The following is a 27572-nucleotide window of genomic DNA, read 5'->3' on the forward strand; positions in this document are numbered from 1 at the left end:
ACACTGCGCCAAGCACAGACCGGCATCGGGGCACTGCCTTAGAGGGAGAGTGAAAAGGAGGACTGGAGCCTGGTGAAGGCTTCCCAAGGCATCCAGACAGGCTGCAACCTGAAGACACACTGGCAGTTTTTCATACCACAGCCAGGTGCTGCACGGTACAGCCATCATCGCTATAGATCTCAGAAGCAGCTGAAAAATCACACCCGCCACACGACCTAGCCACATGATCGGCTACTGCTGGTTTCCAGCCTGTGCCAGGCAGTAAGGATACGCCCTGCATAAGGCCAGTTCCCTTCACAGGTGATGCACAGCTAGGATACAGTCCCTGCAGTGACTGCAGCCTGCCCCTACCTGAGCACCATGCCAGCACAGCAGGGGCTCTGCATACACACCCTGCACACTGCAGTGGCTTGACTTCAGCTACATCTATTGTGGTCCCCAATCTGAGTGTCCCCCCACAACACACATCACTTAAAGCCCTCCAAAATGCCAAACATTGCTACAGACATATCTCCTATCAAACACTTATCAGCAAGCATTTGGTTTGCAGGTGAAATGAAGCTTCCAGCTTAACATCCTCCAAAAAAAAAAATCTAGTTTACTTGCACCAAAAATACTCTACAAAGGGAACCTGCCTGCAGTAAGTGGGGATGCACCAAACCCTTCCATTGTCCTGAACTAAAATATTAACGTAGGGGACGTCATCCCCTCCAACAGGGACAGAGCAAAGCAAAAGACAGGTGTGTTTCCCCTCACACACGCACCGTTACATGACATGGATATTCAGCACCCCTTGCCACATGCTACCTATAAAGCTGTGGTTTTGTTACTTTTCTTTAAAAGAAGTTTAAGGAAAACACAGGTGCAGACTCTGAGCAGCCACAAAAGAGCTACCACATCCCCTATAATTAAACAGCCATCCCATAACAGTTCAAGAGGCCTTAACCTCTCTCTCACCTTTAATTATTACTCTTTGCCGTTCACCATAAGATATTACTTATTAGATTTGGTTAAACAAACTACTAAGCTTTTTTACACACACCCCCACCCCCCCAAAAAAAAACAAAACTCCCTGCTGACAAGGCAGCAGTGCCACTGTGGAGGTGCCTGGGTGTTTCATGTTGAGCAGGTATTTTGGACTTGAAAAAACATGGATTTTTTTTTTCCTAGTAATTCTCTACCAGAAGTAGTGGACTAGGCTACTTATAAGCAGTTTTGGAGAATTTAACTACTATTACAAGTCATTCAGGTCTCTTAACAGCTTTAGCAGGCAGATTTAATCTCCAGCCACGTACCCCTCTTTTCTGATGATCATCTCTAGCAAGGAACATAGCTTTGTTCTACAAGATGGCTCCTGAAGCATCACCATTTCCAGGCCAGCCACGTGAACCCGCTCTGCTTCTGGCTTACCTTAATGCACCAGGCTAAATGCTGCAGAAAATAAACGAGCACAGGCTCCTGCCTTCAAAATACAGCAATAGCTGAGAACAGTCACAGCACTAGCTACCCAACTTTAAACTGCCAGAACAAAGCAACAGTTAGGAATTTTGTCCAATTATTCAGTTAAAAACTGGCTGCCCCAGTAATTTACCTACAATGCGTACCACAGTGGATTAGGTGTAACAGTTTAGGCACAGCCAAATTATACATTAAAGGATGAACACTCACTTAGTCTCTCTCAAATTCAAATAAATCCCGCTCTTAGAACATTGCAAGAATGAATTGCCCAATAAAACTGAAGAGAAGGTAAATAATGTCTCAGCTCACAAATAATTACAGGGCTTTTCCCATCCCCACTGTAAGAAGTATTTGCCAGCAGGTACTCTACCTACAGGGCTATTTCAAGGTCACTGTCAGTCTGGTCATATTAAACATTTTGCTTACTGTTCCATTCTTGCATTGTAAGGTACCATAACAGCTTAACATCTGTGGTTCCAGAGTAAGTTTAGAAACTACAAAGAAACATTCTTAAAAGGCTCCAAATATATTTTTTTATATGTGTAAAAATGTATCTCTATCTATACGCGCACCCCCGTAGCAGAACACTGAAAGAAAACCGCTCCTTTCACCCTTTTCCACTCCGTTTCATAGCAAAGTATCTGCTTTGAGGACAGTTAATATTTTATCGTAATGACCAAGGGACAGAGACAAAAAATAGACAATGTTGATGTAGTGCCCAAATTCATCATAAAACAAGGACATTTTTCTTCTCACAGAACAAGAAAATAAGAGTTTGGAAAACGAAGAGCTGAAACTCAATCCGGCCAGCAAAGTTTTCCTGGAGGGAATAGGGCTAAACTTTTAGACAGCAGAGCGCTACCTTTAGTCTGCTTTCTCAGAATATCTGTACAGCCTGACATTTTCTAAACACAAGCACATTAAGATCCAAACGGGAGGAACCAGCTAGAAGCAGCACTGTTACAGCCACCTCTAATGACACCTTGGAGACCAGAGAAGAGTGTCTGTTGGGATATAACCACTAGCACGTTCGGTGTGCAATGCCTGCTCTCTTTCAGCTCAGATGCATCTGAAGTGGAACTGGGCAGGAAAAAAAGGATGAAGGAATTGGCTCAACACTCCACATCCTGCAGCCCAAATCAGATTTGTCTGATGTTTTCTCAGCTTGTGAGAAAAGGTACTAAGTCAAGACACTACAAACAGTGCAAAGAACAAAAAACTATATCAAAACAGGAACCCCAGCCTTTCAGAACCAATTTTCAAGCTAAAACAGATGAGTAGTGGGCTCGGCAGTTTTCATGCCAAAAGCAAGGGCTGAAAAAGGCATTTTTAGAAGTTGTTGAGCACTGCAGGTCTACGTACCTATTTATCACTCAGCCAGAAGCATCCATTAATAATCATCTCCAATTCAAGATCTATTTTTTATGTATATATAAGCAAAAGTATAAATGACACTTTTCTGTGAAATTTTGTTCTGCTTGTCGCTCACCATTGTGCTGCTGAACAGAAGCATTCTTGGATATCGGGTATCACACGGTACACTGAAATAATCAAACTTAATGATTAACCTGTGCAGCCAGGATTTCTGGAATCATTCCAGCACTATCACTATTTCAGTCTGAAGTTCAGTACCTGATAGCCAGTAAGTGTACAGTAAAAATTCATATCCGAGTACACCTCCATTTCTTGGCCTACACACAGTTTCTTCATGCTTATATACACCTAGCCTTCAAAACATTTTTAATCTACCAAACCACGGGAAGCAAACTCTCCATAAAAACACTAATACCATGAAATTAGATAGTGTAACTTATCAGCAGGCTTCTTCAAGCATCAGCAGTATTCATCCATTCTCCCTTCTTCCCTTTTTAACCCATACCCGGTTAGAAGCTACAGACGTCATTTCCAAGATAGCACGCACTGTTCTTTCATCTGCTGTACTGTCAAGCACCTTACTCAAAAGCAAAATACTTCCTGCAACCACAAAAGACACAAAAGTCTGATAGTTCCCCTCACCACCACCCCAAGCTACTTCCCATGACTTCAAGGGTCTATTTCACCAAGCCACAACAGAAGACACTCAAACCCACTTGAAATTCACAGCCTAAAAACTGCCACTCCTCATATGAGGTCAACCAGATACCACAGAAATTACTGTAAAGCTCAGCAAACCTTACTTCTGGCAGAGGGCCGGCCGGTTTGGTTAGGATTCCTCCCACATAAACAACATTGGGTAGCGTAGGTCTTGGGAACTCCAGTGCTACATCAGTACAAAGCATCCACAGGCTGGATCCATGAACCAAGTCATACATGGACCGTTCTGGCAGAACCTTGTGTTTCTGCATTATCCTTTCATATTTTGGCAGAACCAAAAAACTGACTCCAAATCTTGAGATAAGATAAACAACAGTATTTTTAATCCTCTCAAATAGGTTCATGTGATCTGTGAGCAGCGAGTTAAATTCTGGAACGTAAGACAGGGGAGCTGGAGCCCCCACTTCTGCTGGATACCAGAGGCCAGTGGAAAAGACGGCATATTTAACCCCTAAAAGATGAGCTATAACAAATCCACACATCTCATTGGGATCTACCAGGAGCAGGTCAAATTTTTCCTGTTTCAGGGCACGCATGAGGTTTTGGTTGCCAACGATCATGTCGCAGTTCTTGGAATAGTGGTCCAGGATATCAAACAGTTCGAGGGCCGTCAGTCTCCCAGAGAAGATACTCCTCATCTTGGACTGGAGAAAGTCATCCGAGGTGCTGCTGTTAAAGATCCCTGGGTAGCGCTGAAGTCTATAGTGATTAGATGGAGGAATCTCTCTGCCCTCAGAGAGGAGAAACACTGTCTGGTGACCTTGGTCATGCAAGGCTGAGGCCAGAGTCTTGAAAATATAAAGATGGCTTTCAAACATAATTGGCGGCACAACAACGATTTTGGCAGCCCTCGCTATCCCGACAGCACTCCACAGGAGGATGAGGGCTGGAGTGTACGGCTTCATAGCTGAAATGAGACATAAAATCATTACATCAACAGAAAACAGGTTTGTATGCTACCTGGGCATTTAAAAAACAGTTAGTATGTGGCTGTCCCATGAAAGTTAATCACATCTCCCTGTTTCAGACATCTTTGCAATAGTCAGGGGGAACAAGAGAGCCACTTGGCTTCAGGTGCATTTGGTAGCACTTGGTTTCCAGGGAGATCTGCTTTTCCCCTCCCTTCCCTTCCCATCTGGCATTAAGGGTACAAAAGAGACTTCTTCCGACACAGATACCAATATGGCACCTGCATTAAGTGGCAGGAAAACCAAAGACAATAACTGGTACCCTCCACAGTGATACCGTGTGCACTGATTCTGAGTTATGTGTGCCATCTGACACCTGTAAGACCCTATAGTCAGCTCTGAAAGCTAGATCCTGCTACATTTGGGACTGTATTTAAAAACTCAACTGCATTATTCACTTAATATATTACAATGGCAATAAGAAAGATGCTACAGTCAAAGACCCCAAAGCTAAAATCCTGTATTTATTCACATGAGACCGAAAGGATGGGCTGTTGATTTTCAGTGCATAGGATATAGGGTGACTCTTATAAATAAAATTCATTCTCCCCCCTCAACTGGAACTTCCAATTGGTCCATTTTAATTTTGTAGTTCAAGAGCACCCCGTTTCACACTACTGTTAACACCATTATACGTATTTCTACCGCAAGGTCTTGCCTAATAGTTGCCCACAGCTCTCAAGCCATCCTCTTTCAAGTTGCAACTCTATTCTGATTTAAGGATAGCATTTTCTGCTGGTTTTTTTTCATATAAGCCAAAGGGAATAGAGAAGATTTGTTTCCCCCCTCCTAAAAGGACATGCAAATGCATGCAATGCTTGCCTTTAGTATCAATGCTGATCACATACATGGGGCTGGAAGGTCAAAACCTGGCAGGAAGATCTACCATTGAATAAGAACCAACTTAACTACTTTAAGCTTTCAAAAAAAAAAATAAATAAATCACACTTTGTGTATGAGAACAAGTGAAGTAACAGGACTTAGTACTACAAACGTGAACATCTCAACTTCCACTGAAGCACCTTTATAAGTACTTGATTTTGAACCTACTTAAATCAGCACTTCAGCACGCGCTGACGCACTAACTCTAACCTATGCTGCAAACCCCACTGCCATCCTAAACACACACTGTTCCCAACAATAGCAGGCTGCCAGGAAAGGGAAAATGGTTTCCCCACCTCCACATTTTCCTGAGTAAAGCCTACAAAACGCCGTATGCACCAGATGAAAGCAAAGCGCGCTACAAGCGCAGCGAGGACATGTCAGAAAGCTCCTCAGTCACTTTAATCCTCCTAGGATAGGGAAACAAGTGCAAGCCAAACTAAACAATCTGCTCTTTTCTCATGCCAAACCAATCCACGTGGAAAGCCCAGTCTGTTGTCCTTCATAAATAAGCACAACAGAAACCAATAAGACTGCTACGCAGTCCTTGTTATCTCCTTACAGTGTAGCCTTTAACCCTCCTACAACAGATTTTGGGTTGACGGTTGGACTTCATGATTCTAGAGGTCTTTTCCAACAATGGCTCAGGACTTGTTTGTTTTTTTTTTTTTTAAGGTACTTGGGTTACCAGCTCACCAGAACATTTCCTAGTTGTATTGCTACTATATAATTTTAAGCTTTCTGAAGGATGCCCCGATTTTCTCCTACTACAGCTTCTCCAAGTGGATTGACTTGGAAGCGTTTTTAAGCATGCACCAAGCTCAAGTAAAGTTGCAAAATCACAACAAGGTACATTGAGTATTTAAATCACGTTTCTCAGGTGAAAAGCTCTCTTACTGGATTTGAAGCCTCCTCTACATTTGTCTCCAGAAAGCGTTAGCCACTGCATAGGGGATTACTGACCATCACTTGGAGAACTCTACCAATTTCACATTAATGATCACCAGCAGTAGTGTGCGTATGCACAAAAAAGTTCATTCGGGCACATGTGCTTTATTGCTGGGTTTTGGCTTTTGCTTTCCCAGGACAAAGCCCACAGCACAAAGAGGCACAGCAAAACCTTATCGTACCCGTGGGCAAAGGGTGAGGAACAGAAACATGGAGAATCTGAGATCTCTGCACCCCCACCACATTCACAGGCTGACATAGCATTCTGGAAAGTACTTGGACGCTTGGCTGTTTCTAGGCACAAAGCTCAGTTTTACAGCGATAACACTTCAGGGGAGGAGGGAGGAAATTACTTGCTGCAAGTATTACTAGTAGCATACGAAGTCTTCACTATACTGCACCATCGCCTGACATCAGGAGAGACCAATTTGGTTTTTAAGCTGCCTCAATTAAAGTGTTGGAGATTACCTTCAAACATCTTCCGTGGCAAACAGTAGTAGTTAAATCAAGCTAAATGGCAATCCTCGCCACTCTCCAGTAAAGCTGGAAAAAGCATTCTTACTACATGAGAAACAGCTTACCTCCCAGCATAAAGGCCTGACCTACCAGAGAGCTTAAAAAAGCAATTTAATTCTTTAGTTTATTGCCTTTTTAGTTTAGGTCTTTACTTTCACCAGAGGCTTTCTAGAAAGCCACAGCACTCCACAGAGCCCGGCTGCCTCCCAGGACCACCCTTTGACGGACATGCCAGCACCGAGCCCCACTCACCATCCCACTTTGCTCCTAAAACTCACAGGTTTCAAGCCGTGGCAGAGGGTTGTGCAAGCGCAGAAGTGCACAGGCTTGGCATAGCATTCAATATTGGTACCAACAAGCCATGCTCAGCTATCTTCAACAGGGCCTCATTGGAGGATAACACTTGTTAAGTAAGCATGGTTTTAAATAAGCAAATAATGGTTCACCAATGAAATATCCAAGAAAAATTAATCAAACTTGGAAAAAAAACATTATTGATTACCTCTCCCCATGCTATAAGCATTCCCACGGTATTAGGTTAATGCTCCTGTCAACAATAGCAGTATTACAAAACCATGAATGGAGGTGTAGGAGTGGGAAACTCAAAAACAGTTAACATTTCTATCAGCGGTATAAATCAAAGGTACCAGGAGCCTAAGGGCTAGGCATGATCCAAGCATTGCCATATGCAGGCACGCCAGCTGTACTTTGATCTCCCGACCCGATACAGGCCCGGAGCACAGCACATAGCCCTAAGGCTTATTTTCCACAGCCGGGGTTACGCACATGCCACCAAAAGCTACGGGAGCTACAGCTGCACTTCCCTGGCATGGAGACAGTATCGCCCCACCGCTTCCCATCTCCGCCCTCACCGAGCAGCAACATTTTAAATGGGAATCGCATTGGATATTTTGCTCTCTGTGCAGGTACTGTAAAGCACTACCCACCTAACATGAAAATCTGTCAATAACTACAAGCAATTTACCAAACTGCTCTTAAGGTGTATCAACACACTTCCCCAAGAGCCTGTACGTCATAGCATCTTCAGAACTGATAGAAAAAATAATCAGTTCTCAAAAGTGTATTACGCAACTCCCCTTTTCAATGCAAGCATCTTCCACAGGGACAGGAAAATATATGTACAGGACCTGCCAAGCCATAAATATTAAATACATGATTATATTGGAGAAATGCTAATTGACATTTTTACTGGGGAAAAATGGCATTGATCTTACAGTGAACTTTTGGTAGAAACCTCCAGGATGAAGTCTCATCATTTCACCCTGTGGCCAGACAGAAGCAGGGATCTTAGAAGCTTTGTATTTAGCAGGAACAAGGGCAATATGTAACAGTACTCTGTAAGCCAACTAATCACGAGCATAGCTCCCATTTAGCAGACAGAGGGGGGGAAGAGGTAGGTGCTCAGTGCAGCAACAGTGCGAAAACACACCACTACACAAGCTCAGCTTCAGGCTCAGTCCCAGACACCCCTTGAGTCCAACTGTCCTCAGCAGTGAGCTCCACCAGCACATCAGGTATTTCCACCAGGCCAGGGAGAGCTGTGGATACTTGCCTATTTCAATGGGAATTTCTGATTCGGCACATCTCCAAAAAGCAGTGAGCAGCGCCCAGGCAGAGGGGGCTTTAGAGGGGTCAGAAGGATTAGGAGGTGGTGCTCAGCTGGAAGCGCCAGCTAATCAAAACCAGAACACAAGGACTCTTCCCACTAACCTCCAGTCACACTCCAGTGCTGAACTCCCAGAATAAATCACTTGCCAAGAAAAACCCACAAAGGATCAACATCCAAGGCAACTGTTTTCTCCTTCTGAATATCAAAAGCATGAAAAAGAATTGTCAAGTATCCTGACAGACAAAAAGAAGAAAATCCAAAGCCAGAGGACAATGCGTTTCTCCAGGAGAATTAATAATAAAACCATTTACTACCTCTTAAGTCCTCCTGCTTAGGATTTGCCTCTATTAAGTAAGACCATTTTGCTGTCTGTGCTGGTATATAACATCCTTTTATAAGAGAGGGTGAAAAGAAAAATTCAAATTTTCTAAGTTTAAAAAACCCCAACCAAAACACCACCCCACAAAATTATCACTGAATTGAAGCCATTACTACTTTCAGCCAAAAAGCCCTAAAAACAGAGTGGCTTTATGAGTGAAACCAACTGCCAATTGTAAAGAGTTCACCTACTCAAGCGCAGCAACAAGTTTAATATTAAAGAAATACCAAGAGGTTAAACATTAAGCCTATTCCAACAGCTTCTCATAAAGTTAATGGCCTCCATGTGTTTTTTCAAATGAAAGAAATTATGAGTTCAAGTGTGTAACAGAAAACCAAGCACATCCATAGAAGACCGCTGGAGTGATGTTTTCAGCTGACCAAAACAGTTCTAAATGTACTGATCCTGGTTTTTTTTTAATGGAAGTATTTTTCCATTCACCCAGAAAGGCCAAGCAGGATCTAGAATAAGAATTTTGACTCTACAGAAATCAGTGCCTTTCAGATGAAAAAATAATGGGGAGGATCCTTCCCCCTCATTGTTCACAAAGGCCTGATACTTGAAAATTAGGCAACGTGGGAAGAAGCTGAATTGATATTTACGCAAGTTATATGAAAAAGTCTTGGTGTTTAATATTGTAAAACTGAATATTACAGTTATATTTTTAAGATTGAAATGGTTTCTAAATAATTCGAATTAATGATTTATGTAACAATTATAGTACTGAAATAGATATCAAATATTAGATTTACTGCCAGTCCTTAGTAATCTGCTATTCATTCCGTAATTAAAACTTGCAGGCATGTTTGGGGGGTTCCCTGCTTTATACCACTGGCTGCCTACCTACTACTTCTGAATCTCACAGAAATAACCATTTCCAAGCCACCAATAGCATTGCCAGTGTTTTCTTCCATTGTAGTGAGACCTAGAAGCAAAAGAGGCTCTCTCAAGCACCTCTGTACACAGCACAGCTTGAATATTCATGCCTAATTGAATTCATCAGCTCTCAGGAAAGTAAACAGTTCCTATGCACTTACGCATAGCATAATAATAGAAGAGTCCTTTTTATTCACTGGTAATACATAATGCTCCTGACTTCCAAAGCAGCAAATGAAGTTTTACAGAGATTGAGTTCAGTGATGCCATTAGCTCTTTCAAGTTCTTCCCTTCCTTCCAGCCCTCCTTTAGATTTTCTAAGGGTCATTGAGTTTACCTGGGCAGTGTGGTCAGAAGACCAGGACCTCGGCCTGCAGAGCTGCCCTTCATACTCAAGAGCAGCGCTGACAGCAAAGGAGCAATCTTTATACCTACTGATCACTCTCACCTTACCCAATTACTCATTACAGCTCAAATTACTCATTACTGTTCAAGATAACCGGTACACATTAAAAGGAACAGGCTTACCAACTTGACTTTCACCTCTGCAATCCCAAGCGTGGATGGGAATTAGCACTGAAATGTCTGTGCCCAAACAAAAAAAGCTTATGCTGTGCACTGCAGGAGTGTAATTATCAAAAAGGGGCAAATGTGAGATTTGTATGCGTTTCAGCAAACTGCGAATACTGAAAACTGCTGCGAGATTAACATGAAGATTTATTACTTAACCCTGCTCACAGTATTATCCCTCTCTCTACTATCGGCAGTTCATTACACAAAACTCACTATTTTAGATGGGAGCATATAAACCCTGCTTTTAGAGCTGTAAACGCTCCAAAATTTCACATTCGTGACCTGAGCCAACTGGAATGAAAGAGAAAAACAGAGAACTTTTTTTGGTCAAAAAACAAGTATATTTTATCAGCAACTAAACTTTTAGAGGTTGCAAATCTGATCAAGTCTCCACATAGAGTGGTCAAGAGTGGTTCTTGACCAGTTATCAGTTACACACCACAGCTGCCCGTGGTGGGCTCCAGGCCAGGCTGCTGCAAAGCCAGCTGCTTTTCTCCCACCAAGTCGAACTCAACACTAGTTAGCCCACCTGCTTGTACCTCCATCTAAGGTCAAAAACCAGGACCCAAAAGGAGTGCACTGTCACCTCAGCAACCAATCCCACCTTCCAATGCCCAAGAGCAGCATTTACCACAGGTGGACATATAAAGTGCATTTATTGCTCTTAAGATAGTACATACTGTAGAGACGTGGGCAAAAGTATGGTAAGAAAAATGCCAAGTTGTGACGGAAGACACCACAAACTCCCTCTGAAAAGCACATAAGCAGCTACTGGCTATGGTTTACTACCACTCTTAATAAAAAGGAAGCATTCAAGAAGAAATAGAAATAAAAACAGATCTGAGATTGTTACCTGATGCATTTCCTGTGTTACCTGATTTACTGAAGCTCCAGTTCTGCCCTGCCTACTCAAAATCCCATTGATGTTAACTTATTTTACATGCAAACCTGTTTGCTTTAGCTGCTATTAAACACAGTTCTACAGATAAAGCATAGTATCCAGCCTTCACAGGCTTGTAAACATTTCAGTTAAACAAATAAAGAACCAAGCCCTACAATGCTAGCTGCATGACCAAAGGCCCTGTGAGCAAAGCTTTTTATCAAGCCTAAGATAGCAAGGAATGGCTAACAAAAAGCACTTACACTTAAGTATAAAGCTGAAAGAGGAAGAAAATATTCCAAGACGAATAAAAGGTTCTCTAATACACTGCTTACATGATGATTCAGTGATAAAATACACATGCACCCAAACCAAATCTTAGCTGTATCAGCCCGATGCAAGAAGCTGATATTAATGACAAAAACATACATACACACGAGCATGAATGCAGTGCACTGATTCCAAATTGGGGAATATTAAACAGAGGAAAGAGAGGTCTTGCTTTCTATTTGTGACATCCCCCAGGAGACCGCTTGTAACAATACAAATAATTTTAAGACCCCCTCAAAATATTTTCTTTAAGATTTAATGCCAGTCCATGTCAGTATTATTTTTTGCCGAGCACCAGAGTAAGAAAGTGTCACCTATGTGAGGGAAATGCACCAAGTTATACGTAACAGTAAATCTCAGCTGATCAAATCATCACAGGCACAGGAACATTTTAATTAGCGGCATAATAGACAACAGTAAGAAAGACCACATTCTTCAAGCTGAAAGTACAACTTGACTCCTGAATCCTTTAAGCTGGCAATTGTAAAATATGTTCTTAACCTATTATACTGCTTGCTGTACTGTACATATTCAGTAGGTAATAGGAAATACTACTCTATAATCCTTTAGGAGCATTACAGTAAATCAGGCCCATAAGCTGACTTCAGGCAGCAAACTGCCGTTTAAGATTAGGAAGCAGTTGCTACTAAGCAACCCATGTGCCGTAAAACAGATGAGAGCACCAGAAATGTGTGAATGCCCAGAGCCTTGGAGCAGCGAACCACTGTTATCTAGGAAGAAACTCTGATAACAGGTATTGCACAGCCTTCAGATTTCAATTCTTACGTTTTCCCTATCGCACATCTTGATACTAATTGCTAAGGTAGTGTATGCTATTATTGTTATTTTCTGTTGCAATGCTTTTGATAAGTAGTAGGATTTAGCTTGTAACTACAGGCTCCTATTTGAACCAAATAAGGAAATTATTCATACAAAATCATGCACACAAACAAGGGCTGGCATTTGCATTTCCTTTGTACAGTTTGTTGAACAACTACATCCTCCCGTCCAATGACTGAAGCATTTCAACAAGTAGAAGAATGTCACATCTACAGATAAAAGAGGAAGATTCATAGGCATTACAATGCCACTGTAATCATCTGTCAGAGACTTACTTCGTCAGGTAAGCAAACAGCAAAGGAATTACAAGCAAATCAGAAGGATATGTAATTTACGAAACCCCTTTCAGTAACAGCTTATTTGTGTAACAGGTTTCAGCAAACACTGAGGGATCTCACCTAAGCTTTCGTACTCAAGAGTTGCAGAAAAACTATTTTAAAAATCCTCACTCAGAAGGTCGCAAGGTAGAAAGAAAGAGATGCTTCCAAAATATCAGTTTTATAGTACATATTTTCAATGGACATGCTAGCAGATAATTTTTTTTAACAAGTTAACATGGGAATAGAACTCTTATGCAAGGCATAATGTCCTATTAAGATTAATTTATAGCAAGTGACTGAGGTTCAACATTCCTGCTAGCACTTTGCCACTGGCTTTCTGAAAGAACAGCTTTAGATGAGTCTTCATGGTTACGGAAAACAGCCCTAAACTCCTGAAAAGATTAATTATCTAGAAAAATAAGATCTACAAAGATTGCCTTTATTAGTCTATGAATAGATTCTAAATTTATACAAGATTGCTAAAATTCTTAACAGTAATACATTCAATCTTTTCAACAGTCACTTACAAGCCATAGTAAGGCCTGCATGCTTTGGGATGACAATACTGAAGAATTGACAGCATCAGTCAAGAAAAGACTTACCTGAGGGTAAAGTAAACACTGAAGTCTAATTCATGTTTTCATAATATGAAGCAAAACACAGGGCAGAGGCACGTTCCCCTTCCCACAATTTATCTATCTTAACACGCTGTGCACTAGAACTGAACAGGCCGTAGTCAGTTAAAAATATATACTTTATTGAATGTCACTGTTGTACCAGTATCCATTTTCAAGACTCAGTCCAACTAACTGCATGAAAGCAAGTTTCAAAGATTTCACACCCTGTGAAAACTAATGTCCGCAGACCTACCAAATAAGCTAGTTAGAACAATTCAAAATACCTCAAGAATCTATTTTAGTACCCCAAATGAAAGTAAAAAGGGCAAGAAGAGCAAGTTCTCTTTTGTGCACTGGCCAATTCAAAGGGGGTATTTTAAGATCCTTACAATCTATAAGTATTTCACCCTATGTAGCAGGGTGCCTGTCACCGGTTTGGTAAAACTGTTCTTGCAAATTCTTCTGTAAGGCTTAGTCAGGCCCAGAATTGCTGCAAAAAGAAACACCCATCCTTCCTGCTGCTGGCCTAGGTCCAAAGCAGTATAGCAAGACTAGAACTGGCTACTGGCCCCAGCACCTCGGCAGCTGCTCCGTACCCCCAGAACTGGGACGAAGGTGGGAAGATGGCCCAGACACACATTAGTAGGACAGCTCAGGTCAGGCTGTGTTTATTACTTTGGGCTCTGCACCAGCGCAAAGCTGGCCACATATGCCCCCAGTGTTGCAACAGAGCCGATGCACAATCCTGGACCTCAGGACAGAAAAACAGCACAGTGCCGTAAACCTGAGGAATTAAAAGCCTGCTCCAAAACCCATGCACCTTCAATCAAATCCAACCTGACTCTGCACAAGCAACTTGATTTCTCCACATTGGCACTCTATTATGCAGGTCTTATCCTTGCTGCCCATAGTTACTCCACTCCAAGCACCTTAGAAAGATATATGCAGACTACAGATAGCAAAAAAGCCATCTACCCGAAAGCAACACACGTTATTCCTTGTGGAGGGATTTGTCCAGTTCATCCAAAAACAACGTCAGAATGTTTTCTGACAAATTATACATCTTCCTCACAGCTAACGTGAACTCACGGAGGACATAGTATTTTGGCATCGACATGCCAGTCCCTTGACAGAGTCCCCTCAGCTTCTGGAGACCTTTCCTCCAAGTACCAAGATCTGAAAGCAATGTTTCTCAACCTGCTGCAGCCATTTCACACCAGAAAGAAAGCAACCAGAAATAATGTTGTGACATCGAGCAGCGAGGGTATTAACACAGAGAACTCAACAGGTTACTCCACATTTCCTAGAGACACCACTGCTGTTTAAGATGTTATTTACTGGCTCAAACTGCTGGCCCTGCTCCTGCTGCGTGACACTGTGCTGCCCCGAAGAGCCCAGTAAGAGAATAATTTACTGCAATGTGATTTATGCTGCACAGTCAAGAGCTACAAGAGTACGTGCAGAAAGCAAAAGGAAAAAACCTTCTACCTGCAGCGAGCACGGGGCACGAGTGCCACTGCAGCTGATGGAGACAAAGACACCTCCAGTGAGGAGTCAAAGCTGCCCAGGAAGCCTTCGCTTTCACATCAGCATAAAAAAGACAGGTTGACGTACTGGCTGAATGAAGTACCACGAGACGAAGAAACCAACCCTGCCTGATTTGCCCGATTTTAAAGACTTTCACCAGTGACAGATTCTCCTTCAGTAAAATGACTCTGAGGAAGGGGCTGGAAGAAATTGCAGAGCACAGCTTTGTAGTAAGCTTGATTTGTTGGTGCAGCAAACACAGCCTATAGTTATATGATACCATCACACAAGCATGAGTTTCGCCTCATGAGTAAGCCTCAGGATCTGAAACATTAGTTTTAGACTTAAAGACATTTTGCTAGGGTTTTATTTTAACTTTACTAATTGTTGGGGGGTGTGCTTCATTTTTCACTACAGCTAGCTTCAGCTTGGTACAAGCTCTCCCTGGTCACGCCATCACATGACACCTAGAAGCACTGAATGAATTTCTTTGTTCAGTTTCTGACTTCATCCTATAGCAAATAACTACATTTTAACAAGCCACACAAACAGAATCACAAGGGAAACTATAGCAGGTTTGTTTCTGCAATGGGAAACACAACTTTGAATAAAGTTAAAATACTTGATTGAATAATGTTTTGCTCTTATTCAGCTCAGTTAAAATAACTGAATTGCTTAAGACTGTATGCAGCAACACAGACACTCCAATAACATTCAGCTTGTTCAGTCTGTTCATCATTAGGTTCTGCTTTGAAATTCACAAGGTACAGGGGTTTGTTTTCAAAGCAAATTACTGTCTTGTGCTCTCAGATATTTGTGTTCTGTAGAGTCTGCTTTGAACTACCTCCTAGTAGAATTTGGTTGTTAGAATAAGGATAAAGCTGTCACATACAGTACTTTTTCTCTCTAGTTTAATCCCCGGACTCTGATTTTAAGAGCAAGACCACATCACTAAGAGCAAGAGGGGACAGAAATCAACTCAGGAATCTTCTAAAAAGGTGCAGACTACACTCCAGCATGGGGTAAGAAAAGACTTAGGGCATTTTGCAGGAGCTGTATAAAGATTATTAAATACTACAAATTGGCAGGAAGTTTCTGTGTATCAGTAATTTACCAAGACCGGATTATAACTTCAGAAAGGAAAGGGTCTAAAGATAGGGTTTGTGGATTCTTCAAAGACAATCTGAGACTTAAGTACACTGTTAATTTACAAATATTAAGAAAGAGACCTAGGCCCAAAGGTTGCAGAGGGTCAAGATAAAAATGATTCACAGAGAATGATGTGGGTGTAAAGCCAAAACAAATCAATAAACCACCCAGATGCACATCAAGTGCTTCTACATATGCACGTGTGTCTGTTTCTACCCACTGAAATGGAACTTTCTGGGAAATGAGAAAAATCTTGCTGAACCACCTGAAATTTTCCACTTTAGACTTCTGGAAAAAACCATGTGTAAACAAAGCTTCCCACAGCATTTTATGCTCAATTACTTATGAGAGACTTCTCTGCCCAAGGACCAAACACCATACACATCAACACACACCTCTCAAAGTTCAGTTTCTTTGAACTCAAGGACAGGAAATAACATTCTTCCAAGGACCAGCAAGGGTTAATCAAGGGTCTAATTCTCCAACAACTCTTTCTCCATATTTAGAGTATGCCGGCATACAAGTTTAATTTGGACTACCATGACAGTCCCCTCCAAGTTCACCCAGGCATAAGAGGGCTAATGAAAGAGAACCCTATAAGAAAGCAGACAAGATTGACACCTTTTTTGCCAGCAAGGTGCGGAGCAGCAGCGAGATTCCCAGGGCCTGTAGCTCACTTCACGGACTACCAGCACAGCAGGCTTCCCGTATGAAAAACTGACCCACCTCCTACACCGCAAGAGCATTTGCAGCCAGCACTACCTATGGCCTATGAGCGACACACACTATTTCAGCTGGTGTGCTGAGGGCCATCAGGGACAGACACAAGCAGAACAACTGGCAACTGGCAGAAACAACTCTTTTTACAAAAGCCAGGAGCAATCAGAGTATGCGTTTGTTTCCAGCTTAGGCAATCCACCTTGAGAGATCTCTTTTAGCTTCACAGACAAATTCCTTGGCTATCAGTTCGTCACTGCTGGAGGCAACAGTAATTACAGCTTAAAAAGTTCAGACTGGCACCTGAAAAACCCTCTCCTTTGGAAGAGGGGTGTGGCACAGCGAAAGGTCACCAGAGGAGATGGGGAACCTCCATCCTCACAGGTATTCAGGACTTGGATGGAAAAGAGCCACGGCTGACATGATTTCATGTTGCCAGCAACTCTGTACTAACTGCAAATTTGTACAAGGCCTTCCAGAGACCCTTCTAGTCAAGGCTTCTGACCTACTGACTCTGTAGGCACCAGAGGTGGTTAACCCTTTCATTACCCCAAAGGTAACTCCTGCAGAGGCAGTGCTGCCTGCGGCACACACTATCCCGAGTGCTGCCGATGCCAAACCGCATCTGCCAGCTCTCCACTGGCGGAAACCTTCTAGTCAAAAATGCTCTTGAGAAAAATACTGCTACCAAGGTACAAGTTTAACATCTCGGCACGCCCATGCTATGAAAAAAAAGGTACTTTTCAGCACCTGTTTGCATTATGAAAAATTGGCAGAAGCAGCTTCCCAAGCAAACTTACAAAGTAAACATTTAATTAACTTGCACACAGCATCTACATTGTCTAGCAACTATGCCACTTAAGAGCAGCACTAAATCTTATTATCTGAAAGAGATAGAACATAAACTACTACAGCTCAGTAACAGCTTTTAAAGTGAGAAGGGAAAAAACCAAACTCGTTTGAAAAAGTACTTCATTATGGAATTTTCAGCAGTATGAAACATTTATGTATTTGGCACAACATCGCTTATGTTTGCATTCTTGTTCCTAGCTTATTTCCTATGTTTCACCCTAGATAAAAATATTTAAATCAAACTGGATGCGGAACTGGAGGGGAAATATTTAAATCAAACTGGGGGAGAATATTATTTTCCATGAAACAAACCAGATTCAAGTTAGTAACTAAATCTGCATTCTCAGTCGGTTCAGGGGCAGGTGTAGCCAAGCAGAGACACATACAACTGCATTCTGGAGCGTAGATTCCCTCTCCGGGCACTGCACGCTGCAGAAAGAGCGTCCCGCTACACTGCTAGGTTTGACAACCACAGCGGGCTCTGCCACCACGCTTTCCGCTTCACCTCAGAAGCGAGCTGCACATCTACACACCGTGTAAGTTACTCTAACGTTTAAAGCAGTATTCTGGCCAAAATTCCTGTTCCTAAACCAGATTTCATTCAGAGAAATATGCTGCTTTGATCTCATTCATAGTATAAACTAGGAAATATCCACGTTTTCTCTGTATTTGAGAATTTCTCATTTTAAACATTGAACTGGGAGGACAACAATGATGTCCTGAAAAGAAAAAGTTAAGGCCAAGTAAGTAACAACACAAGTACTGACCATGGGGTTTTTTAACACTAGTACTTTACTTTCATTGAAGTTTTTACAGTTCTTAATTAAATACCTTTATTTTATGAACTGGCGCTCTTAGCATTAAATTTCAAAACCTTATTCATTTGACTTAAGCCAAATAACTTTCAGCTTGGGGGGGTGGTATCAAATTCAGCATATGTAACTGCTTTAATCTGATTTAATCTGATTTAATTTGATTTAAACTGTTTTAATCAAAACCTTCACAACTGAGGCCTTGAATTTCAGAACTTGATGTTTGAAGGTTGTGCTACAGCTGTGCACTCAATCCTCACACATAATGAACGTATGAAATAACTTTTTGAAGACAGGTGTTGATACATGGGTGAAAACAGTTTTTTCTAGTGGAATATAGTGTCTTAATTTAAGCAACTCAGAGGGTCCTCCACCTTTTGTGTTCACACTGCTACCTCCCCTTAAATACACCAAGACACAAGCTTAGCAACTATTTGGTTTGACTTTTAAAAAGCATAGTGTTTCTCCAGAGCATCAAGGCTCATTTCCACCTCAGGTCAGAAACTGATGCCAACCCAAGATTTCCCATTAACTCTCTCTTTAGTTCTTGAGTAGGAAGGGAAAGCAGTCATAAGTCGCTTATTTCTCATGAATCTGAACCATCCATTCAGAGGGAAAAAGAACAGCATAGAGCAAAGCAGCAAGCTACGCTTGTTCCCCTGTACAAATAAAGTTACATGCGTGACAACTGTGCTACTTCAGAGAAACTATCATAGAAAATGGGGTTATAACTACTTTTTCTAACCACTTTTTGCAACTCTCACCTGTACAATTTTGCAACGCTGAACTATCTGCTGATCAAAGAGGTCAAGACTTATCAAGGATTTAATAAACACCCTTTAGGCCCAGGTGTAGTCAGTTAGGTGTAATTGTTTAGCTGTTACAAACAGTAAGTTATGCCATAAAACCACAGGTAGTGTTGACAACTCTCTCCATATTTAGGAATTAAGGACACACACAAAATTCTATGGTCAACAGTAAAAATTTCAAACACTTCCAAAAGAAAGGACTTGCTCCTACTCCAACACACTGGCTCCAAGTCAGGAACTGTAGCACGAAAATCTTTCATATGATTAGCAAAATCAAAAATAATTCAAAAATAGCATGGTGCGATTATGTAACAGCAAAATGGAGAGCTGAAACTTCCTCTATTAGATCATAAAACAGTATTACGAATAATATTTTAATGGACTAGCAATGAAAAAGAGTGGTGACCAAGTCCTAAGGGATTTTCTTTACACAGCTACTGCCAGTTTAAAGACTTCTTCCTTACAAGGAGGATTAAGAGGACCTCACACACTGAGCATTCAAGATAAATACATCCTAAGTGGCATAAACCACTAGAAATATTTTGTCAAAGGGTTCAAGAAATCTCATGTCACAAGTCTTGGAAATTCATTGCAAGCAAAGTTGTCCTGGGGGTAAAAAAGGAAAAGCCACCACACATTTCAGGACAGAGAATTACATTAAATGGTTCTAGTATAGGTTACTTCATGGAAAACAGTAAGAGCAGCCCTCCACAACACCTATTCACAGACACTTTGAGCTGTATCAAAACATCACATTTCAGGCCAAAGATACTTTCTAAAACAAACCCAAAAAGATAAATCCATGCTGAAAATTTTTCAAAGAATAAACGTCCCAGCAAAAGGAGGCAAACGATTTCAACTGCTTCTAATGTATCAGCGTTCCTCAAACGCAATCCTACTCTCTTCTTACATATCACTCTATAATACTGAAACAGAAGTAAAAGCATTTCTGTTAAGAATTAGGATCTGGAGAGAAAAAGTATTTCATTTAATAAGCATCTCAAATATGATCTTACAACAAATACCTCAATAGCTTTTAATACTGTAGTGTGATTTTCCTAGTAATGCACTCATAAGGGACTCACAATAGAGATGAATTCTTCATACTATTCTGAAGGAAGCAACATGACTAGAACAGTGATGTGGAAAGAAGCGCTTTGAAGAACCCAAAGTATAAAACACAAAGGAAAGTAGGTGTGGGCAATAAAATACTCAGCCGCTGAAGTCAGAAATAATGTAGCTCATGCTCCACAAGGTCAATTAGAAAACAATCAGGTCAGAATAAGCATCATTGTTGTTAGTTATTAGTATCCTTAATTGCAAAACATTTTTGAAGTGGTGGGAGGAGTGGTGCAGCAAGACACAGCCTCTGTACAAGTCTCAACAGGCACAGAAAAGGCCATACACAAAAGCTCTGCTCGGTGGCATTGTTTTATGGGTGATGAGGCTTACCACACCACCTTCTCACCCAGCGTCTGCACACGTAGTAACACAACTACCACACAGCGAAGACTTGGATAAATTTGCTTTTTTCCATTCCTGGAATCATCAGTAGACATCAACCAAGTCCATCTGTAGCAAATTATATACAGCAGGTTCTCGTTCTTTACAAAGAAGTTAGACCACATTACCACGATCTACAGCACCCCTGTCATTTACTAACCCCCAATTCAGTTCCTCCAAGCGAACTGACTAATACAGCTGTCATTCCAAAGGGATGATTTGGGTAACAACCTCTCAAGTGTTTTAGATATGGTAAATATGGTATTGAAATGTCATTAACCTGGTAGTTCTGACTACATTCGGTTTCTCTAAACAATAACCAACACAGCAAAGTTTATTCTAGGGTACCCATCTGGAGTTAAGGCAGAGCCTGCCTTGACCACAGGCCAAGTCCAAGCTGTAGCTGCAACGACTGCCAACAAACTACAACAGCTAGCAGCCATTCACTAAGTTGCCACCAGCGTGTAAGATCAATCCATTACTTCGTCACCACTTCCTCTGTGAGTCAGCTGCCCTCCACTCCACCAACACAGGCAAGGAGAGGACTCTTACAGAGCTCAGGTGACACCACCCTGCACAGAACAAGGATGCAGCGATTACCTCTGATGTCCTCTCCTCACGCCCTGGTCAGTCCCACAGGTTTCTCCATCCAACTCCTGCTTCAGAACCACCCAAAGGCTTAGAGCACTCAGAATATAAAACATAAGGGGTGTTCACAAAGTACTCTAACAGGATTCTCACCTTAAGAGTCTATATACTTAATAAACACATATGACAAAAAGTAAATAATTCCCTTCTCTAGTTTCCTACAAAGGCCGTCTGTTGATGGCAAACATTGTGCAAAAGTCAAAAACAAAACGCAAGCATTTCAGGCCAGGTACTCATTTCCTTGTATTTCAACCAATATTTTCACAATAGTGTAAAAGCTATCTGAAAGAACACAAGACCCTAGCACGAACTAGTTAGCAGTTTTGAAGAAACAGCCACTGCAGTATCCAGTGTTCAGCCTGGATCAATAACCAAAACAGAAGAACAAAAACAAGGAAACGTGAAGTAAAGGTTAACTGCATAGTATGTTGTGTTGGTGCTATAAAATTAGCTCAGTTAAAATAAATAAGTGACCTTGCGTGATAACTGCTGGAAAACCAGGCAGGCAGCTTCAGAGAGAAAACGTAACCAAGGCAATTTTTAGAATAAATGTCTAGAAAGGAGTGGTATTACATGAATTATTCCCAAAACTAAGTCACCTAGTCATAATGTGAAAGAAGAACACTGCTTTCGAGCTGTTGGCTTTGCAGGGGGGGGGAAGACCTTCAAGGATCTCTACTAGTGAAGTTACTCACTGCTGTTCATCCCCCGGCAACTCTGATGAGCATGCTAAACGGGCTGCGTATTTTTTAATAATTTCATATTGTTCCATAGCCAGTACTGAGACAAGTATGTAAACGAGTCATAAAGGACAAGATGGCATTTAATACCTTTCTAAATACCTCAACTTTATTGCCTTAAAAGTCTACGCTTAACCAGTTTCCTTCTCTTCTGAGCCCACAGGAGCAGCACAGCAGCAATTATGCAATGTTCTTCCTTCAAAGGCAAGGCAGCCTTGACCAGAACTCCGGTAACATTCACGGACCGGACAGCACAGCACACTCGAGACACATCCCAGGCCACACACGGAGGTCCCTCACAACACATCTCCAAGTTTGCACCTGGAGAATAAAAATTACTGAGTGTCCACAAGCTGCCGTGGCTGCCCGGCTTACATAACTTGGGGTGGCTGCCGGTGACAGCCTCTCACAGAGAGGCCCAGGGCCGAATAACCGCGCCGGTTCGTTAAGGCAGAAGGGGGGTAAAGCGAAACGTAAGGCTTAACTAAGCCCAAGTCAGTGTCCGAAAGAGGCCCCCCACCCCCGGGGCCTGCGGCGAGCACCCCCCTCCCGCCACGGCTCGCTTCATCCCCCCAACTTCTCCCAAGTGCCTCGTCCCCTGCTGAGGGGCAGCACGAGTCAGTGCTCGCCTCGGCAGCGCTGCGGCCCCCTCCTCCTCCTCCTCACGGCGCTCAACTTCCTCAAGGCGCAGCGCGGGCACCTGCCGGGCGCGGCAGCGCCGGGTCCCCGGGGCTGGCGCGGGGCCACCCGGTGCCTCCGCGCGCTGCGGCGCCTGAGGCGGAGACCGCCCGCCCCACACAGGTACCGTGCCCGGCGCCCAGAAACCCTCTCCGAGGGACGGCGGCGCTCCCCGCCGCCCCCGAACCCTCCTTCTCCCCGCAGCGGCAGCCCCGAGCTCACCTCAGGGTAAGAGCGGGGAGGGTCCCTGTTCCGCCCAGAAATGACGCCCCTCAGCACCCCCGCAAGGACACGGCGCCCCACGCACACACACCACACACACGCACTCCCAGGTCACGCCGTCCCCTTGCTCAGGGACACCGCATCGCCACGGCCTCCCCTTTCCCTGCGGCTTCTTTCCAGTCAGCTCACCGCAACCCCTACTCCGGACCCTCCGCCGCGGGGTGATGCAAGGCGCCCGGGGCTTCCTCTTGCGTTACGGGAGGGAGGGAAGGAGGAAGGAAAAGAAAGCAGGAGAGGGGGGAACTAAAAAGAGGAGCAAGGTGAAACGGGAGCCTCCCTCCGCCTCAGAGGGGGACGCCGGCACCGCCTCGCCCCCCTCCCCGGCCGCCCTCCCGCTGCCCGCGGGGGTTATTCCCGAGCTCCCTCACCGCTTTCCCTTCAGGGCCGTTTCTCCGCGTCGCTGCCTCTGGTAACGTGCCGAACACCGGAGCGAACCGCTGCTTCGGAACCCCCCCCCTCTTCTCCTTCAGTCGAGCGGGGCTGCGCGGCTCCGTCCGGCCCGGCCTACGGCCCTGCTCCCGCCGGCTCCCCTCCGCTGCGGCGCCGGGCCCGCCTGTCCCCTCCGCCCGGGCTCTGCTGCACCTGCTGCGGGGTGGGCTGCCCCTGCGGCGCGGGCCGAGGAGAGGAGGACAAGGCACCCTCGCTCCGTCCTCCCCCTCAACTTCTCATCACTTTCCGCCGCCCCCGCTCCGCTCCGCCGCGCTGCCGCCCCGGCACCCCACCGCCCGCCGGACGCATACACCGGCGCTGCCGTCCGCCCCCGCGGAGATGCTGCCACCGGCTCCCTCGGCTACACGAGGAAAGGCTCCCCTCAAGCGGCGCGGAGAGCTGCCGTCCGGCTCCCCGGGCGCCCTCCCGCCCCATGCACTGCCCCGGCTCTCGGGACGGCGGGCAGCCCCGGCTGGAGCAGGTCCCCTGTGCCCGCCTCTGGCGGGTGGGACCGGGGCCGCCCTCCGCCAATCGTCCGGCCGCGGGAGGCGCCGCCGGGGCGGGCGGGGGGAAGACGCTCCCCCGGCGGGACCGGCTGAGGCGCCCCCGGGGTCCCTCACGCCCCCCGGGCCCCCCACGCCGCTGTCCCGGCCTTCGAGGGCGCGCTGCGAAGCGAGGAGGATTGACAAACCGGCACCCCGGGAGCAATCCTTCCCCCCCGCCTCGGGTACCGGCGCGGAGCCCTGCCCTCACGCCGCTCCTCTTTCGTGGCCGGCTGGCTTGGGTTAAAAGCAACCCACCCAAGCGCTCAGAAACTCTAAAGCCTTTCCCCCCCATCTCCCCTTCATGAGAGCCAAGCGCAGTTACATAGCTCATCCTGGCTACTCGAGTGATGGACGGGCCTTTATTTTCGCATGCTGCAGCGAAAAGTGCTCAGCTCCCTGCTTGGGGAAGGCTAGCTTAAAAACACTATACCACTACTGTCCTCTATCAACCCAGGAAGGAGCTACCCAGAGCCTTCTAAGCCCTCACCTGATGAAGTTTAAATACTAATGGTAATTTTCCAATTAGTTTTACCTGTGTGTGGTTTAGGTGTGGGGGTGCTTGGTTTGTTGGTTGTTTTTTTTTTTTGCTGTATCCACTTATTATATAATGAAAGTGTAATTTCAGAGCTGACAGACAACAAAAGTTCTTTGGAAGAACAAGGTTTGCCCCCCAGCCTGCCACACACTTTTTAAAATCCAAACTTTTCACCTACTTAGGTTGTAAGTTCAAAAGCGTTTTATGGACCTACCAAGGCAGATGTTTCTTTCACTGTAGTTTTGTAATGAACTTTAAAGGAAAAGAAGTTTCAGACAGACTTCTGATCTGACAGATCAAGCTACTCCTTTCGTAAAACTGAAGGCTTCAGTTTCATCAGCCAAAACAAGAAAGTGAATGAAATTTGCGTAAGTTAACGATAAGAAAACTGAATACAAGCTTTAAGTTTAACTACATTATAGCAAAAGTGGCTTGCAAAAGAAGATGAAACTTCACTTTCATTTAAATTAATCCAATTTATGTGGGACATAGAACTTCTCATTATATTCATTTGAGATCCATTTTTTTTAAAAGGATCATTAAAGTAAATCATTAAAGTTTCTCAAATCTCGTGCCCCATGTGACATCTAGTTAACATTAAATGAGGTGTTAGGCTTTAGCAGGTGATACTCAAATCCTACAAGCTAATAGGGGCCTTTGGCTTTGAGGTATGTATTGAGCTTTTAAAAATGAGATTCTGAAGCGTCCCAGAATCAAGCACACAGAACCATGCCTGTATTGGAAGTTTTTGTTACTTCCAGGCGAAATAAGTTTCAAACTGTAATGCCAATTGAAAGCAATAGGTAAGAGTTGAATGAATTAAACTCCTCCACAAATCTGAACTACCTTCTTATTCCAGCGGTAACTGGCTCAGTAAAACCCAAACAGAGCCAAGCGTAAATTTTGTTCAGGCTTCTCTGAGATATGCTGGCATCTCCTGCATGTTAGTGAGGATTCTTTCTGTTTCTTGGGTAGCAGCTTTAATAAAGCGGCTCTTGCCGTGGAAGCAGCAATGCTGAGAAGTAGCAATTCGTGCGATTATCTGAGGAGTGTTTATTAAAATTACTTATCAGACCTTGGTAAAAACTTCATTTAAGAGTCTTTTCATGGAATGTTGTATTGAAAATGTCTGACAGTGATGGTAGTATTTTGAATGTAATGACTGTATACTATTTAATACTAACTCAGGAGAGAATGTTACTTCTAGGAGCTTTTTTATTCATCCCCCCACCCTCTACCTTTCCTGTCAGCAAGTCAGAGTTGCTTGTTTTTATCAATGTCCTGCTTTCCCAATTTCCTGTCTTCAGCAGACTGGCGTGGGTCAGATAAAGCATTTTATTGAAAATTAATGTGTTCAGAATTAATTATTTCCTCATAACATTGTACATTTATTGTAATGTGATGTAGTGATCTTTCTTTGGTGCAAATATTTCAACTCAAAGCACGTGGTAATTTCCTGTCTTTGCATGTTATGGTTACGTGCTATTGCAAAACTGGTTTTATTTCAAACTCCAGATATGCGTATAATTTTGTATTTAACAATTTTGTATTTCTTTCCAAGACGGTCTTTTTGCATTTGAGGGAAGTACTGAAATATATGGTACCTAATGTTACAATAGCGCCTGCTCTCAGGGAGACTGACTTTTGGATTGGAAGAGTATCTTCAAACTTGAACATTCAGTATCGTCTCAGTTTACTGTTTTCTAGGCATCCTGTAATGATTTTTTTTTTTCTTAGACTAGTCCAGGAAAAGCAGCTTCAAAAGTTGACTGTAGCTGATGTCTTTTCAATGGTTTCCTGGTATAGAAGACTCCAGAAGTACTAAATGTTGATACCTTCCCTTCTGTGCAGGTTTTAAGTACGGAGATACAGCGCAGTTTGGGTGGAAACCTTTAAAAGTGCCATATCACAGTAATTTTCCAAAGTAATTGAAACCAGAATTATTAACTTGTGTGATACAATTATTACTATGTAATTCCAAGTTTCATCTTGTCACAATTTAATGTCTCGTGGAAATATTGGGCACTCCCAGAGACTCAAATTGTACGGTCTTGGCAGATAAAATAGTATTTTGCTCTGGAATATCCATGTATTGTATGTGACAGCTCCAATCTTCTATTGCCTGACTTGTTATTTTTATAAATAATATAGTGATGTTCATAGACTTCTTTTACCATTGAAGAGATGCAAGTGAACTGTAGATTATTTTCAGAGTAATAAGTGTGCATAATGCAAAGTAGTGGGGTGTTTTTCTGTGTTTAACTGTTTGTTGTATTTGCTCCTTGCTGCATACTTACAGCAGCCCAGCTGTGGAGGCAGTGACTATACGGTATTAATTATTAATTAAAGTATTATTATAAATCTAAGGTATATAAGGTATATAGCCCAATACTGAAATGTAGAATTTTTGTTCTCCAGTAAATTCCAGAACGTGACACAGAAAACCTGTGTTGCAAAAACTGTGGAATCTTGGAATTCCAAATTGTGAGAAGGAAATCTGATTTAAATAAAATAATGAAAAGTCACAAAATGCTAGAAATATGCAGCATTTTTAATTGTCATTAAAGTTTTACGGGGCTAACAAACACTTCAGAAGTGTTTTTGAATCACCTTCTTATGTTGTCCAAAGGGACACCTTCATATTATGTTTCAAGAGAGGAATTTATTTCACGTGCTTTTAAGTTGAACACTAATGTCATCAAAATTATTCTAACTACCTGAGGAACAAGAAACGCATCTTGACATGAAACATTTCTCTGAGGCATTTAGACCTTGATTCTGTTGGATGAAGGCAAGGGTGCAGCAGCTGGAGAATGCTGTTTCCTGTTGTATTTTCTTCCCACTACAGTGTTTATCATAAGACTGTAGAAATATAAGAATATAGATATATAGACACTTGTGTTTCTTCAAATCTGTTTGATTGGACTGGACAATGTATGTCAATTAAATTGAAGATTGTGTCCCTTGTGCTTTTCGCCTGATTTGCGCTGGTCTGTTGGCAAAAGAGAGGGTACTTTCTCCCATAGATTTCTGGA

General features: G+C 43.2%; 1 protein-coding gene across 1 annotated transcript in view; it reads right to left on the reverse strand.

The window, feature by feature from the left end:
• The window catches only part of UGT8 (UDP glycosyltransferase 8), a 47847-nt gene extending 24316 nt beyond the window's left edge, over positions 1–23531 (reverse strand). Inside the window, exons 1-2 of the mRNA XM_064450568.1 lie at positions 23397–23531; positions 3636–4459 (exon numbers count right to left, since the gene is read on the reverse strand). Of these exons, the coding sequence (XP_064306638.1) occupies positions 3636–4457 (822 nt within the window). The 5' untranslated portion in view covers positions 4458–4459; positions 23397–23531. The remainder of the gene's footprint in view (positions 1–3635; positions 4460–23396) is intronic.
• Between the last annotated feature and the right edge of the window lie 4041 nt (positions 23532–27572).

This window comes from Phalacrocorax carbo, chromosome 4 (assembly GCF_963921805.1).
Source record: "Phalacrocorax carbo chromosome 4, bPhaCar2.1, whole genome shotgun sequence".
In the NCBI taxonomy this organism is placed as follows: Eukaryota; Metazoa; Chordata; class Aves; order Suliformes; family Phalacrocoracidae; genus Phalacrocorax; species Phalacrocorax carbo.